This window comes from Urocitellus parryii, chromosome 4, assembly GCF_045843805.1.
Source record: "Urocitellus parryii isolate mUroPar1 chromosome 4, mUroPar1.hap1, whole genome shotgun sequence".
In the NCBI taxonomy this organism is placed as follows: domain Eukaryota; kingdom Metazoa; phylum Chordata; class Mammalia; order Rodentia; family Sciuridae; genus Urocitellus; species Urocitellus parryii.
In genome coordinates, this window is record NC_135534.1 from 68,451,976 (window position 1) to 68,469,351 (window position 17,376).

The 17,376-nt window shown below is 43.4% G+C and overlaps 1 protein-coding gene across 4 annotated transcripts in view; it reads right to left on the reverse strand.

Annotated features, from left to right (window-relative positions):
- Positions 1 to 17,376, reverse strand: part of Kctd21 (potassium channel tetramerization domain containing 21) — a 24,240-nt gene continuing 6,864 nt past the window's right edge. For 2 of the 4 annotated variants that reach the window (XM_026387319.2, XM_026387316.2), the window contains one exon: positions 1 to 2,923. In XM_026387319.2, the coding sequence (XP_026243104.2) occupies positions 2,111 to 2,893 (783 nt within the window). In that variant the 5' untranslated portion in view covers positions 2,894 to 2,923 and the 3' untranslated portion in view covers positions 1 to 2,110. Of the gene's footprint in view, positions 2,924 to 15,705; positions 15,906 to 16,121; positions 16,176 to 17,376 lie in introns of those variants that run through there. The other 2 variants (XM_026387317.2, XR_003300618.1) reach the window with 2 other exon arrangements.

A 17,376-nucleotide genomic window follows, 5' to 3' on the forward strand; every position in this document is an offset into this window, starting at 1 on the left:
TGTATTACTGTTATGCCCATTTCACAGATGCAGAAACAGAGGTGGCTCAGTGAGGTGAGTGACTTGCATAAAGTCACACAGCGTGTTAGTGGCTTCACAGCTTCTGTACTTTCTCTAGTCAAGCTGCTTGAATTAGGAAGCACCAAAATGATGGAGAAAGGGAAATTTTATGGAGAAAAAAAAGAGCAGAGGTGACTTATGAGAGTTCTTCCTCAAAGTGTTTTTCCTGTGGTCACAGCTTCTGTGGCCTTTCTAAACTGGGTCTTTTTTGATGGGCTTTCTAGAGTAGCACTGGCCTGGTGGCTGGGGAACAGCTGTCAGAGACTCCTGGGTCCCCCTATAGGAGGGAATGGCCTTGTCCAGCCCCGCATCCTCTCAGGGTATAGCTATGGAGAGTCCCTTACTTGGCCCAGCTCCTGTGGTTGGCTGTGCCACCAGGCTGTGTCTGGGGGTCCATCTCCAGTGGGCAAGACTCTGGGACTCCAAAAGCTTTAGGGATGCAGTTTGGAGCCCTGCAAGGTTTGTCACCCAAGGTGGGAAGAGTAGGGCTTTGGGATTCTTGCTCTGGATTGTACCTCATGGAAGCCCATGGTCTGGTTAGCGACGGACACAGTACTTACTACATGGGAAGGCCACCTTCTTGAGAGAAATGTCTTACGAGCTGACACTTACTGTAAGGGAAATGTTACAGATCAGACCACTCTTGGACTCCTTGCTGCACATTGCTCTCCAAGACCCTGTCTCCTTCCTCTGGATCTCCTCAGTGGTGACTCTTCATCTCCCAACTGGAAATGATGAAAAGGGATGCTGAGCCATGGCTGGTGGGGAAGGTGGATGAAGTGGGGATCACAAACAAGGCAAAGTCGTAACAAAAAGGCATTGGCTTGCAGGGCACATGGGAGCTAACTTTGGTTCCCAAGACAGATCCCAAAGGGCAATCTGAATTCTGTGTAATATTTTCAGAATAAGTGTCTGGCTTCTTGAGGTGACTGTTTTGAAAGCAAAGATGTGTGTATGGGTGAGAAGGAAGGTCTAAAATCAAGATCTAGCACATGAAAACAGAAGGACAGATTTTGGCTCAATGTAGGAAGAACTTTCTAATAGCCAGCATTGTCCGCCCATGGCAGTAGCTGCCGTAGGGACAGTGAGCTTTCTGTCACCAGAGGTATGTAGGCAGGCATAGGTGATCCCTTGGAGGTACTCAAAGACAGGTCTTCATCCTCAAATGTGCTGGAGTATCCTAGGGGTTGGGGAGGACTAAACAACCACTGGAGATTTTCCAACCCTGAGAATCCATATGTATTTGTTTTAGTGTTACCTCAAATTTTGGGGAAAATGATTATAAGAGTTAAGCAACAGGCTGGATTACGAAGTGTCTTTTAGTACACTGTCTTCAGATATTTTATAGGGTCAGCAGCACATTTCTGAAGTCAGAAATCCCTAGATTCACTCCCGTTGAGAGGGAAGTCCCTACTTTCTGAATCCTGCTTGGTGTTCACGCCTCGAGGCCGTGTCATAGCTCAACTCTTTCCTGAGTGGGGGCCACTAAAGTGTGCTGGAAGCACAATGCATTCCAAATTGGCTAAACATGGTTGCTCCTGGGCAAACAAGTCCAAGCCTCTGGACACATCCTAGAGAAAGAGGAAGAACAGATGTGATGGGATCTCCTGGGCACTTTATGTCATGGGAAACTGTAGAAAACCTTTGCTTCTCACTCCATCCCTTTTGCTGCCAGGAACTTTTTTCTTTCACACGGGTCCATGAGGCACTGGCTACTGGTGCAGAGATGGAGTCCATGAGAAAATGTCTGCTCCTCTATCCTGACCAGAAAGTCCTCCTGTGGACTCCTTTCATTCACATCAGCCAACTCTTCCCTTGTCATAATAAATTGCCCAGCTCCAGCTCAAAATGGCAAGAAAAAGGTGATTCTGTTCAGAGGACATGTGGATTCCAAAAGATGGACTTTATCATAAGGGAATCAAGTCCTGCAATGCAATTAACGTAGATTAGTCTAGTACCCTGCCTCACCATTACTGGTGAGACACTCTCCAAAGCCTTGGGTAATATAGAGTTTCTTGGGAACCCCCTCTCCAGTGTTACTGGGATCTTTTTACCTGTACCGTATTAACCGAATAATCTTATTGTTCATAAAATCCAGAGCATGTGGGTGAGAAGAATCGATGCAGAAGCCATCACTCAGAGCAATTTTCAGCACCTCCTCCACGAAGACCTGGAAGCTGTTGATCTGCTTGTTGGCGGGCACCACCCAGAGCCTCTTAAGGTTCTGTTTGGTGTACTCCTCCTCGGGCAGGCCTTCCACATTGGCCACCCAGTCCAGAGTCAGGTGGTTGGGGTCCTGTAAATGGCTGGTGATGGAGGAGAGATTGCCATTGGAGCAGTAGAAGAGCTTGGAGCCCAGGAGTTTGAGGAAGAGGCAAGATGTGCTGAAGATGTTGGCATTGAAGACCTCCATGCTGGAGGACGAGAGGCTATAAATCTGGGGTGCCTCGCGCACAGTGAAGTGGACCGTCTGCACACGCTGCTTCAGTGTAATGTTGAGCATGGCGTTCTTCTCTGCCTTGGAGAGCTCCACCTCCTTTTCCTGCAGTGCCTCTATTAGGGGTTGTACCTGGTAGAAGTCAGCCTCTCTGCGGAGCAAGCCCATTTCCTGGAAATCTTCAGGCAGGTCCAGGTGGGAAGTCCGCAGGAAGTTGAGGATATAGCGGAACACTTTGCCATCACGATCAATAAAGCAGTTGCCCTGACTGTCCCTCTTGGTGGGCATCTTCCCACTAAACATGGCACCTAACATGGAGTCAGGGAAGCTGGTCAGGGTTGCCAGGGACGTAGTGTAAAGCTTCCCCCCGACATTCAGTGTAATGGGGTCAGACATGGCAGGAGGCTGGGGTGCCAGGAAATAGTTCTAGAGGGAGAAAATGAGAAATGACTATTACAACCCTATCTGGGTAGTCACAGTTCTTAACTCCTTAATCTAGACCAAACTAATATGACTTGAACTTTAATTAATGAATTAATACTTGATGAATGACTGATTACTGTCAATTGTCACAATGTATAAAGCACATTAGATTCATTTGGGAATTGAGGGGGGGAAAAGGAAGAAAGACAGAAAGAAGGAAAAAGAAAGAAAGAAAGCAAGAAAGAAAACAAGAAACCCAAAGCCTTTTTCCCAACCCCTGGAGATTCTGTGGGAACATGGCCCTGGCACTGGTATTTTAAAAAAGTTCTCCTGGTAATTGCAGATGTTCATTGAGAATAGAGAACCACTACTGACCTAAAGGAAGAAAGGAAAATGTTCCTAAACTGAAAGCTACACTACAGGCTCTTACATGTATTTGCTTACTTAACAGTCATATCACCTGCTAATATAGACAATACCATTATCCATCCCTGTCGTGCAGATGAGGAAACCTGCCAAGATTCATTCCCACACCCAGAGATGTGAAATGCTTTGGCAGGATTCAAACCCAGGTTCCTTTCTATGAAAGAAAAATGTGTAAATGCTTACTAGCCAAAAGATTGGTACTCTAGTATTTAACATACTTTGAAACATGACTCTGGGCCCAGTACTCCTACTACATCAATGTTCTCTCTGAATTTAATTATTTTTTCTTCAAGATTTTACAATGAATGGCTGTGATTAGTGCCACTTCCATCTACCTTCCTGACTCACATGGATCATTCAGTCCTCTGGCTTCCAAAGGACTATCCTTTTGGGACTCTGTCTGCTCCTGTGATAACTTGCCTTGTCATGAAGATGCTCTTGGCTACTCCTTTCCTGTCATGATCCAGTTTCCCAGACTTCTCTGAAACTGATTGTAGGGTCAGTGCAAATGTAGGACTCTGTCCAGAACATCTTCCTGAATGTGTTATACCTACCCTTTAACAAAATCCCCCTCTGATCTCAAGAGTCTCGTGTCTAGGACTGGTAAGTCTCCTTCCACCTGAAATCTTAGATTCTAACTTCTCTTTAAGGTTCTAGAAAGCTTGAGATATATCCTCTCAGTTTCCAACTACCTTCCCCAGAGCCAGCCTGTGGAATATATTCAGCAATCTGTCACTAGGGTAGGGGACACCAAGAGGAATCAATCCCAGTGCTGCCCTCCAAAAGAGCCCAGGCTGTTGGGGGAGATAAGAAACAGAGAACCAGGAGCCTGGGGAGTAGGCTGGAAAAGAATCCTAGCACATAAAGAACATCTTGCTGAAGATTGTGGAATGAGATGGACATCATTATTCAGCCTGGGTACACGTATGATTGCATGAATGGGGTGTCTCTATACCTCGTACAACCAGAGAATTGAAATGTTGCCCTGCATTTGTGTTTGATGAATTGATACACATTCTGCTGTCATGCATAACTAAGTAGAACAAATAAAAATTTATATATATATATATATATATATATATATATATATGTATATATAAAGATAAAGATTAAAAAGAACATCTTGCTAAACATATGTACTATCCAGATGGGGAAACAGAGGTCCATGGCAGTGGTAGGGGCTTTCCCAGAGTCACCCAGTAGAGGTGGCAAGAACCTCTCACCATGTGTCTGCCTCCTGAAGAAGATGACTGCACTGAGACACCATTTTCCTCAGAGAATGGGGGCTATGCTGAGTATGGGAGATGCTCAGCTGCTTCACCCAACTCTGGGGGGTAGGGAACCCCTTGTGAGTCCTTCCCAGTATAATGGGGCACTTTGGTATTGTAGAACTTGATCATCTCATCTGGAGTGTCTGAAGAGAAGCAAGCCCATGACAAAGTTACAAAACCGTCAGCAGAGGCCTGGAACAGAAGGGCTGCGAGACAGTGGGGAGGTACAATAGAGAGGGGTGGGCAAGGGAGGCGGCAGCTGCTGGGGTGGAGGCTTGCTTTCAGATGCAGCAGCTGCAGGGTGTTGGGGCTCAAGCCTAGTTAGGCAGAATCTGGAATCAGATTCCAGAACCTTCTTTTTCCTCATTTCCCTCTTTCCAGGCCTCTAGTCTCCTCTATCTCTTCTCCTCTCCAGATAATAATTTGCAAATTCTAGTTTTTAGTCTCTCTCATGGGGGTAAAAAAAAAAAAAAAAAAAAAAGCCAAATAAACTCTTCCCTCTCCAAAACAATGAATTTCAGGCCCAGGCTCTGTGAAGTGGCTTAGCTCCAAGCAGGCCCCTGAATCAGGCTGAGCTGCCTTTCCTCACAGTTCTGCAGGCTGCAGACCCCACATCTCCTCCAGGCATGAGTGTTGAAGTGCTCAGGACACTGTGGATGGGTGAGGTGGTCAACAGCCATAGGACATTTCTGGGGATCCTTGTGTAGGTGCCCAAACTCCTGTTTCTCTACTTGGAAGAGCAGCAGAGCACCTGCTTTCCTGTCCCTATCAGGACATGATGGCTCCAGTCATTTTTCTGGCACAGAGTCATAGTAAGGGAAAAGGTTGGCTAGAAGTCAGGTCTCCTGTTTCTGATCCAATGTGCTGTCTCTGGTGTTCACCCCATACCTACTGAGTCACAGAGTTTCAGTCCCCAAGGCCCTATGTTCTTGTCACAGGGCCACAGCATCCACCATCACAAACCCATAGACCTGTTACAGAAGACACAATGACAGGAGGCAGGAACTGGCACCTTGGGTGGGGGTCTGAGGAGCTTCCTGAATAAGGCAGAGGGTTTGCAGTCAGGTAGTAATGAACCAACACTACTGAGCTACAGTCCTTCATCTGTGTCCAGTTATCTCCTGGCCATCTTTATCTGGATATCCCACAGGTACCGCAACCTAATAAAACTTCTCTGCCCCCAGCCCTGCTGTGAGCTATTCTCACTCATGCAACTACATGAGCCCAAGAGCCAGGAGGCTGACTGATCTCTTCAGCCTGATGGCACCTTGACTCTGTCTTTATTCCTAGAGCTCCTGCTGCAATAGCTCCTCTAACAGGAGCTCAGGTCTCATTCCTTCTTCCTTTACAGCTTGCAATCTCACTAGGCTCCCTACCTTCTGTTCATCCTCCATTCTGGTCTGCAGACTGACCATCCTGAAGCACTACTGCCCACCCAAACCACCTTGCTCTTCCACTCACTTCCAACCCTGCCCCTCACACGCTCCAGGTTTTGGCACTGCAGACACCCTGAGTTACCCTCACCTGTCCTGCTTTTGCTCTCCTATATCACCCTTTCCTACTTTTTCCACCTCCTCTACTGTTAACTTTTTTTTTTTTTTTTGGTGCTGGGGATTGAACTCAGGGACACTCAACCACTGAGTCACATCCCCAGCTCTATTTGTATTTTATTTAGAAACAGTCTCACTAAGTTGCTAAGCACCTTTGAATTCACGATAATCCTGAACCGCTGGGATTATAGGCGGGTGCCACAGCACCCAGCTCCTCTGTTAACTTTTAAGGCCTAATCCAGGAATCACAATCTCTAGAAGGCTGTCCCCATATCTCCCCAAAGTTAAGGGTTCTCCTCTTAAGAGACTCCTGAAACCTTGTGCAGATTTTCTTGGCAGCACCCACCCCTCTGTCATTACTGATTTGCTTTGCACACAGTGTTCTTCCCTACTTCAGCAAAATGAAGGTCACTGGACATCTATATGAGGAAAAGAAAAGGAAACTTGCCAATTCTGGCACCATATATGAAAAATTAACTCAAAATTGATCATAGATTTAAATGTAAAACATAGAACTATAAATTTCTAGGAGAAGCCGGGCACAGTGGTGCATACCTGTAATCCCAGCAGCTTGGGAGGCTGAGGCAGGAAAATCACAAGTTCAAAGCCAGCCTCAGCAAAAGTGAGGCACTAAGCTACTCAGTGAGACCCTGTCTCTAAATAAAATACAAAATAGGGCTGGGAATGTGGCCCAGTGGTTGAGTGCCTCTGAATTCAATCTCCAGAAACCCCCCTGAAAACTAAACAAAACAAAATTTCTAAGACAAAATCTTTATGCCTTTGGGTTAGTTAGGCAAAGATTACTTGAAAAGAACCCAAAAGGGATAAACCATTAAAAAAAAAGGTGGGGGGGCTGGGGCTGTAGCTCAGCGGTAGAGCACTTGCCTAGCATGTGTGAGGCCCTGGGTTTGATTCCCAGCACCACATAACACTAAATAAACAAAAGTATTGTGTCCATATACAACTAAAAATATTTAAAAAAGAAAGAAAGAAACTCAGTAGCTTCATCCAAAAAAAAAAAAAAAAGCAAATGTTCTTCAAAAGATACTATTAAGAAAATGAAAGACTAAGACATAAACTGGAAGAAAATATTTACAAAATACCTATCTTTTAAAGGATTAGCCAGATAAATATAAAAGATAATGTGAAAACAAACAACTCAATTTAAAAAATGGGCAGGGCTGGAGATGGAACTCAATGGCAGAGCAGTTGCATAGCACACACAGGGTCCTGAGTTCAGCATAGTACAATAAAACAAAAATTTAAAAATGGGTAAAAGATCAAATACTTCACGAAAGTGGTGTGTGTGTGTGTGTGTGTGTGTGAAATAATGACACTGTAATAGTGACCACTCCTTTGCAAAATGTCCTTGTAGAGTTACTTCCCCTACATTTGCTCAGCATCTTGAATTTAAATAAAAGCTGCACCTAAATAAGATGTTAACTGCTAAATAATCTTTCTTTAGATTTATAGAACCCAGAAGATCTGGTAACTTTCAGTTTTTATCACAATGTGTAAGACAATGCTTAACTTGCAGAAAAGTAATGTGTTTGTTTAAAAAATTACAGGAACTAGTCCCAGGAGGCCCAGGATGATTGCAATGTTCTAGCTAAAGGAAAAAAGCCAAGCCCTGGATGCAAATGACCTGGTCCAGCACATAGTCTTCCTGCCCACTGTCCCTCTGTACTTCTTTTACCTCCATATAAAAGCCCTCTCATGTACCTGAGTTCCCACAGATGGTCTTTTTTGGGGGACAATAGCTTCTTCCATCTTCTCAGGGTGCTGGCCCTTGAATATAAACCTGATTTCCTTCCCACCAACTCTTGTATCCGAGTATTAGCTTTTGAGTTGCAAGAAGACTGAATCTTGAAACAGTAACAATATGAAAAGATGTTCACCATGATTAGTCATTAGGGACATGAAAATTAAAACCACAATTAGACACCATGAGATAGGAATTGAGGGATACAAAGAGAGCACTGAGTCTCCAAAGAGAAATGTCTATGAACTACTGGAATAGAACAACTCCCAAGAACCCAGCCTGCATCCTTGCCAGCAGCTTGCTGACTGGCTGATGAGAAAGCAACAAAACCCACAAGGCATCTGTAGGAACTAAGAAGCTGGATTAAAACACTCAAGGGCAATGGGCAAGCCCAAGGGAAACTGGGGCAAAATTGTTTAATCCCACCCTGACTCCACCTCTAGTCCAGGCCCCTAGACACGCTACACTCTTAGTCTAGTTCCTCAGACCAAAGCAATGTGACTCACCCTGGCTCTTCCCCTGTACTCTCAATCTCTAAGGTTACTGTCCCTTTATAACATGTCTTGTTTTGCTACTGATCACTGATGCGTCCTTAAATTCTTTTCTATGATGTGTCAAGAGCATGGAAGTTTTCTTTTTTTTAACTATTAGTTGTTCAAAACATTACAAAGCTCTTGACATATCATATTTCATACATTTGATTCAAGTGGATCATGAACTCCCATTTTTACCCCGTATACAGATTGCAGAATCACATCGGTTACACATCCACTTTTTTACACACTGCCATACTAGTGTATGTTGTATTCTGCTGCCTTTCCTAACCTCTACTATCCTCCCTCCTCCCCTCCCCTCCCCTCCCATCTTCTCTCTCTACCCCATCTACTGTAATTCATTTCTCTCTCGTTTTTTTCCCCTTTCCCCTCACTTCCTCTTATATGTAATTTTGTATAACAATGAGGGCCTCCTTCCTTTACCATGCAATTTCCCTTCTCTCTCCCTTTCCCTCCCACCTCTCGTCCCTGTTTAATGGTGATCTTCTTCTCATGAAGAGCATGGAAGTTTTTAAAAAAAAATTTTTTGTAGTTGTAGACGGACAGAATCCTTTTTTTTTTTTTTTAAGAGAGAGTGAGAGAGGAGAGAGAGAGAGAGAGAGAATTTTTAATATTTATTTTTTAGTTCTCGGCGGACACAACATCTTTGTTGGTATGTGGTGCTGAGGATCGAACCCGGGCCGCACGCATGCCAGGCGAGCGCGCTACCGCTGAGCCACATCTCCAGCCCCCAGAATGCCTTTATTTTATTTATTTATTTTTACAGGGTGGTAAGTATCAAACCCAGTGACTCACGCGTGCTAGGCAAGCACTCTGCTGCTGAGCTACACCCCAGCCCAAGAGTATGGAAATTCTGAGTAGAAGTCTCCTCTGCCTCTGGAGAGATCTCGGACCCCCTTATGGTGACAACTATATACCTATGAAAATGGCTTATCTAAAAATCTGACAAAACCAAATGCTAATGAAAAATGGAAACTCTGATACGCTGCTGAGAAAGCAAATTGGTTCTACCAAGTGGAAACAACTGCTGTACAATTAAGTGATCCCATTCCTAGATATCAATCCCAGGGATATGAAGACATATATCCACGAAAAAGCCTATATGTAAACTGTATATGGTGGCACACACCTGTAATCTCTGCTATCTGGGAGGCTGAGGCAGGAAGATTGCAAGGTTGAAGCTAACTTAACCCTAACCCTAACCCTAAACCCTAAACCCTAACCCTAACCCTAACACACTAGTTCCAGGGCAATTTTGCAAGACCTGAGGGTGCAGCTCAGTGGTAAAGCACCCGTGTTCAATCCCTAATACTAAAACAAAAAGTCTGAATGCAGCTTTATTCATAGTTGCCCAAACCAAAATGTAAATGGTAAATACATGAACTGTGGTATATACATTCAATGGAATATGACTCAGCAATATATATTACCAACACACACACACACACACACACACACACACACACACACCTTCCCACCCATATAGATGAATTACAAAAGTTATTACCTTAAGTGAAAGAAGCCAGCCTCAGAAATTTACATGTTGCACGATTCTATTTGTATAACCTTCTGAAAATGGTGGCGCATACCTGTAATCCCAGTGACTCAGGAGGCTGAGGCAGGAGGATTGTAAATTTCAAGTGGAGCCTCAGCAATTTAGTGAGGCCCTAAGTAACTTAGCAAGACCCTTTCTTGAATGAATAAATAGGGCTGCAAATATAGCTCAGTGGTAAAGCATCCCTATATTTAATCCCCAGTACCCTCCCTCAAACAAAACCACTAAAACCTCCTTGAGAAAGCAGAAGTACAGAGACAGAACACAGCAGGAGGCTGGTTTGGGGAAAAGATGTTGGCTAAATAGAGGTGCAAGGGAATATTTTGAAGTGATGAAAATATGAAATATCTTGATATTATGGTGGTCAAATGACTATATATTATCAAAATTCATATATACCTGAGAAAGAAAAATTTTACTATATGTAAATTTTGTCTCCAAAAAACTGGAAAAAAATGAAGGTAGTAAATTATTAATAAATCATGAAATCAGTACAATGAAGGTATCATTACCAGTCAAATATATCATAAATATATTTGCCGTGGAAGTTTTGTGGGCATTTGTGAAGTGGATCATGACATCAAATATATCTGTACATCATGGGTTGTAATTGTAGGGGGCAGAAAAAACTACCCTCTGAAGGTCAGATAATTGACTCTATGAAATAAACTGAGAGTAGACAGATTAACAAGAGAAAAACCATTTTAATTATGTATATATGCGTGGGAAACCAAAAGGTTGGACGACTTAAGTCTCTACAGTGCCCTGAGCAACAGGAAAGAAAAGGGACTGGGGGGTTTCTGGGGGGGGGTAGCCCTGAGAGTTGTGTGGAACATAAAGGTGGTACTGTTATGCAGATTAAGTCTTTCAGGTAATGAAAGTTGTCTAGGAACACCCCTTAGAAGAATGGGTGACAGCCTGTGACAGTATGCGTGTGCTTCAATTTCTTCTGATTCAGTTAATCTTCCTGGGTTGATGAGATTCCTGGGAAAGGGACTCATGACAATTCCTTGTCTTTAGTCAGACAGGGATCTTCAGAGAAAACCCCTCCCTGCAGTTGGGAAAGAAAGAGGGGTGGCAGAGAGGTAAAGGGGGTCAGAGAGACCTTGGATCTCCCCAATTCAAAACACTCAGCATGCTGAAGTGCCATACTTTGGGGGTATTGTTTTCTGAATTCCAAAATGATAAAAGAAAAAAACAAAAGTGGAAAACCACTGCTTGGTTTGTGAGCTGAGAGCAATGACATGTCTCATGTCTGCTTATTCACTGCCTAGCACACAGAGAGTTGGTGGCAACGCAGGGAGGGGCTGTGTGAAACAAGAAGAAATGGAGAGCTGGTTTTACTTCCCAGCTCTCAGCCAGGGTTCCTAAAACCCTTGTAATGTCCTAGATGATAAAAGCTATTGGAACTTCTTTTGTTATAATAATTGGTTTTGTCCCGAGTTTCTGAAATAAAGGTGAAAGGAGAACTTTTAAATTCTTCCCCCCACTGCGATACTAGGCAATAAACCCAGGGCACTCTACCATTGAGTTGTATCCCCAGCCCTTTTAATTTTTTGGACAGAGTCTCACTTAATTGCTGAGGCTAGCCTCAAATTTATGATCCGCCTACCTCAGCCTCCCCAATAGCTGGGATTACAGGCCTGGGTCACTGTGACCAATGAAAGGAACTTCTTTTATTATTCATTACAAGCCCCTGTCATCCAATCAATCACACCGGTTTGTTAAAGGATTAGGGGTTGGTTGCCCAACAACCACCATCATGGGTTGGAAAACTTCACCCCCTATCTCCAGGTGAGTGACTAGAAAGTGACTTAGTTACCAATGACCAACAAATGATTTAGTCAACCATGTCTACATGATGAAGCCTCCACAAACACTGTTCTGTGTGTGTGTGTGTGTGTGTGTGTGTGTGTAGTATCGGGGATTGGACCTAGGAGCATTCTTCCTCTGAGTTATTTCCCCAGCCCTTTTTAAAATTTTGAGACAGTCTTGGGAAGGCTGATCTCAAACTTGGTGATCCTCCTGCCTCAACCTCCTCTGGGATTACAGGCAGGTTCCACCATGTCCAGCTTACCTACCTAAAAACTTTTTTATTTTTTTTTCCTACCGAAAAAACTTAAAAGCAGGGTTCCAAGTTGGTGAACACCGGGAGGTGCAGGGAGGGCAGAGCACAGGGCATAGAAGCTGTGTGCCCTCTCCATACTGTGCCGGGTGCAGCTCTTCCATTTGGCTGTTCCTGACTTGTATCCTTCCATAATAAAACAGGAGTCTAGAAAGCAAGCTGCTTTCCTGAGTTCTGTGAACTGTTTTTATAAACCACTGAGTCTGAGAGGGGATTGCAGGAACCTTGGATTTATAGCCAGATGGTGTGAATCACAGGTGACAACCTAGACTTGGAATTGGCCTCTTAAGTGGGGGCAGTCCTGTTGGACTGAGTCCTTCACCTGTGGGGTCTGTGCTAACTAAGGTGGGACAGAGTTAGAGAATCAGTAGGTGTGGGGAAAGCCCTACACATGTGGTGTTGGTGTGAGTGTAAAGAAAGTAGTTTGGGGGAGCTGGGGTAGATAGCTCAGTGGTGGAGTGCTTACCTGGCATGCATGAAGCCCTGGGTTCTAATCCCTGCACAGTGAACATCCCACCCCCCACCATTTTTTTTTTGGTTTGTTTTAAGAGAGAAGAACTGAATATCTACTAAGCCTTTTACTATATCCAAGGCCTTTGCACTCAGCAACTCTTTGAAGTCTTGAAATGCAGGTAGGTGCCAGTCTCCCTCTAGGGCAGATGAGAAAACAGACTCAGACTGGTGACTGAAATGACCTCCTGAAGCAGCCTTTTCACTGCTCTGCAGCTCACTTGTCAGGACAAGGGGTACCATCTGCTGAGTGCCAGCTAACACTTGGTACCTTTTACTTTTAAAAATTTTTTGTGCTGGGGATCCAACCTAGAACCTTTGTACATGCTAGGATTGTACTCTATCACTGAGCTATAGTCTCACACCTACTTTTAATTAAAAAAATGTAGAAAAGCATAGAATACGATTCTTTTGTGTTAGATGCTTTCCATGCATTACCTCCATGTCTTCACAGTCACACTCTGAGGTGGATACTGTCAGGGTCCAGGACAAACCACCACCCAAAATGGCTGCAAGAGACCAAAATATGCTACCTCCTCTTTGGCATATTGATTATTTCAAGATGGTTATTTTCAGAAACTGCAGACACAGGAGTAGCTCTGAAAATCTTCCCCTTTGTTAAGGAAATTCACTTCTATACAAGAAGCTTTCATTAGCAAACCTATGTGTACAAGAAGAGAACTACTCTGAGACAACTTTTATCACCTGAGAGACTTATCTGCCTAACACATATTTCTTCTCCTCACCTTCCCATAATTTTATCTCAAAATCCTCAGAAGTCCCAAGCCCCTCTTCCTTTCTTTTGCTCAGGATGATGAATAAACTTCAATGACCTGCCATTTCTTTGAGTCTGCTATCTGTGAGGTGTGTACACATGATTAAAACGGGCTTTCGCATGTTAATCTGTTTTATATCCGCCAACAAGCCAAGTATAAGGAAGCCATCTGTCCTCCTATTATCATCTCCATCTTGCAGATGAGGAAACTGGGGCTCAGAAAAGGAGACTACATACCCAGTCAGGGGTGGAGTTGATATTTGAATCCAGGTCTGAGTTCAACCCTCTTCTCATTTCCCTTTCCTTCACAGGACCTCCAATGTGAAATGCAAGCAAGAGATTCACATATCCCCTTTTTATCTAGTTAGACTAGACTGGGGTCATCCACTGCTGGCTAAGGAATCTGTTCACTTGCATCAGAGGACAAGGGACAAGATCCCAGGATGATCCAGAGTCCCTCTATAGCTGACATAAGGCAAGTCCACCAAGTTGCCTAAAGCTTTCTACTTCAACAGCAACCCATAACATTAATGATAAAGCACCAAAACACAAAAAGCCAGGTTCTTTATAAAGTTAGATTTGAAGAGGTGAATGGGAATGTAAACCAAACAAGGAAATAGAAGTTAAACCCCACCACTGTGTGCATTATTTTTCTTAAGGAGACGTTCCAAGAGGTAAATCTAAAGTTCTAGTCTGCCTCTGGACTTGAAACAATGCCGGAAAATCAGCACCATTTGCCTCCCTGAGAAAACCACCAGTGTCAAACCAGATTATAGTGCACCTGGCATGGAAGGGGGAGGCCAGGGTGCCTGGGCCTAGAGTTGCAGCTGCGATGGGAGGGTGTCCAGCTTGGCACTTTGGGAAGGGGCAATTTCATCTAGGGTCTGGAAATTGCCATTTGCAACCTCTAATTGTGCCACAGAAAATAGAAATCTTTGAGACAAGTTGTCCTATGGGGAAGGGTGTCCAAGATATTGTTCTAGAGATTACTACCATGTCCTGGCACCCTCAGTCCTTGCAGGCCTTATGAGAGAAATTGCTAATGCTGAGTGCCTAATGTGCAGCAAAACTGGTGCTGGGTGCCTCATATATGTTAGCTCCCAAAAGTTCCATAACACTACTTCAAAGAAAGTATTACCTTCACTTTACAAAGGAGAAACTGAGGCTCAGAGAGGTTAGGTAACCTGCCCAAAGCAGTGGCAGAGCCAGGATGTCAGCCTAGGCTTGTCTGACTGCAAGACCATTATGAACAATGTCACTTCTCTTTGGGCATTCACAGCAGGGGCCCCTGAAGGTCTATCACTTGTACCCTTCCTACTTCTTGCCAGGTGCACTCACACCTGCCATCTCAAAGACTTGATTCTGACCCACATAAAGACCAAGGGGCAGAGAACCAACATTTCCTGAGTACTACGACAGGCCCTGAGCCAGGTGAGACATTTTCCTGTAGATTATTTCATTAAAAAGCCACACTGATGCTGTAAGGTAGGTATGATTAACATCCCAGTTTTTAGGATTATAAAACTGAAGCCCAGAATAATGAAAGCAGCCACTTAAGATAACAAAACTAGACGTGACAGATTTAGAATTCTGAGTGAGACCCGGGCATGGTGATGTATGCCTATAATCTCAGCAACTTGGCAGAAGGAAACAGGATTGCAAGCTCAAAGCCAGCCTGGGGCAACTTAGTAAGACTCTGTCTCAAATAAACAAAAAAGGAATTCCAAAGTGAGGTCTGTCTAGAGTCTGTGTCCCAACCAGTAATGTAAGTTATGGTATTTTATTAAGAAGCATAAACAGAACTTGAATAGAGACCCATGACTGTTTCTGAGAGGAACACAAAAGATATTAAAGTTGTACTTCTAAAATTAATTATAGGGACTGGGGATGTAGCTCAATGGTAGAGTATCTGCTTGCCTCCCTTATATAAGGTCCTGGGTTTAATCTCCAGCACTACACATACACACACAATATACATGTGTGGTTGTTATGCTGTCCTAACCCAAATCCCAAAGACATTTTATCAAAGACAAAAAAAATAAAATATGAATCTGGAAGAATGAGTGATAACCCCAAAGAATCTCTGAAAAGAGGCAATATCTTAGTGTAATACATTAGATGACAAAACAATGACATTCAAACTGTGGTATTAGGACACTAAAAAAGAGAAGGAATTTTATAATAAATGTGAAGAGACTGGTGACAATTCTTTAAAAAATATATTTTGATCATACAATAACTCTGGGAGCCAGGCAGGAAAGGCCACATTATCTTTATTTTACAACCTGAAATAAGGATGAATGAATCACTTTGCCCAGCGCTTCATATGCATTCTTCTTGGTTTTCGTGATGCTGGGGATCAGACCTGGGGCCTTGCACATGCTAGGTCTTGGGTGCTCTACCATGGAGGTGCATTCCCAGCCCCTCCATGCGCATTCTTGACTTCAGAGTCACAAACTGTGGGAGGGTCCAGATTTGGATACCCTTCAGAGAACAAGTCCTCTGTGGCAACCTGGTGTCTTCTCCAATCTGTCTTCAGCAGGCAGCTAAACTAAGCCACAGAGGGTCTAGCCTGTACACTCATGGAGCCCTGATATAGGCACAGGTTCCTTCTGTGCAGCGTCCTCTTTCCCTCCATTACCGCCCACTTCCATAATGAACTACGTTACTTACAGAATGAAGCTACTTCAAATACAGTCTTCCCCTTGCACCATCAGCGAGAATCAGCTGTTGTAAAATAATAAATCTACTAAGTAATGATAATTTTCTCTCTCCATCATTTCCTGGCTCTCCTCACTAAGGAGCCTAGAAATAATACTCAGGAGTCCTGAGTACACCTGGCTCTGGATTTTTCTTTCTATATATCCTCTCCTACACCCTCCCCACCCCCAATCCCCCAAATCAGGGCTTCCTGGAGAAACTGATGATTTCAAAACTTTGATAGAAAAGGATCCAGGTCAGACTACAACATACCCTACCACGTAGCAAAGAAGTATTCAAAGACTAATGAGGTTGCCCTCCTCCAAAAAAAAAAAAGGAAAAAAATATATATAGTTGCCAGGTGCAATGGTGCACAATTGTAATCCCAGCTATTCAGAAGGCTGAAGCAGGAAGACTGCAAGTTCAACACCAGCTTGGGCAACTCAGCAAGGACCCTATCACAAAATAAAAAATAAAGAGGGCTGTGTGTAGTTCAGTTGCACAGCACCTCTGGTGCAATCCCTAGTACCAAAAAACAAAACAAGCCCAAAACAGGATCACACACACACGTAACCATACAAACAAAACAAAACAAAAAACCCAAGAGCTGGCCTAAAGGCCAAATTTAGGATAATCTGAGTACCAGAAAAAATGATAATGGATTACAGCACATTAAATCTTAAAAAAATCATGAGTCCATCTTACTACAAAAAGAAAAAAAGGGAGAATGGGAGGGGGAATGAGTGAGGAAAAAGTCATTCTATAAAAAAAAGAACACCAAATAATAAATATAAAAGGAATGATAGAATTATTGTTTTGCAACCCTCGATGCCACAATTTAGGCAAAAATTATCAGTGGATGTGATATGGAAGGTTATCGGAAACACCCAATTTTACAATTCCTAAGAATCACTCCACATATTTATTTATTAATTACAAGAGAGTCAAATTTTGGGCTGGGGTTGTAGCTCAGTGGTAGCATGTGTGAGCCACATTGTGAGGCACTGGGTTCGATCCTCAGCACCACAAATAAATAAATAAATAAATGTACTGTGTCCATATACAACTAATTTTTTTAAAGTAAGATTTGCAAAGTGTAGTGATATGTATGTACAATCCTAGATGCTGGGAAGGCTGAGGCAGGACTGAAAGTGTGTAGCCAGTCTATGCAACTTAGTGAGATCCCGTCTCCAAAAATAAACAAACAAAACAACAAAAGCAAATAAGG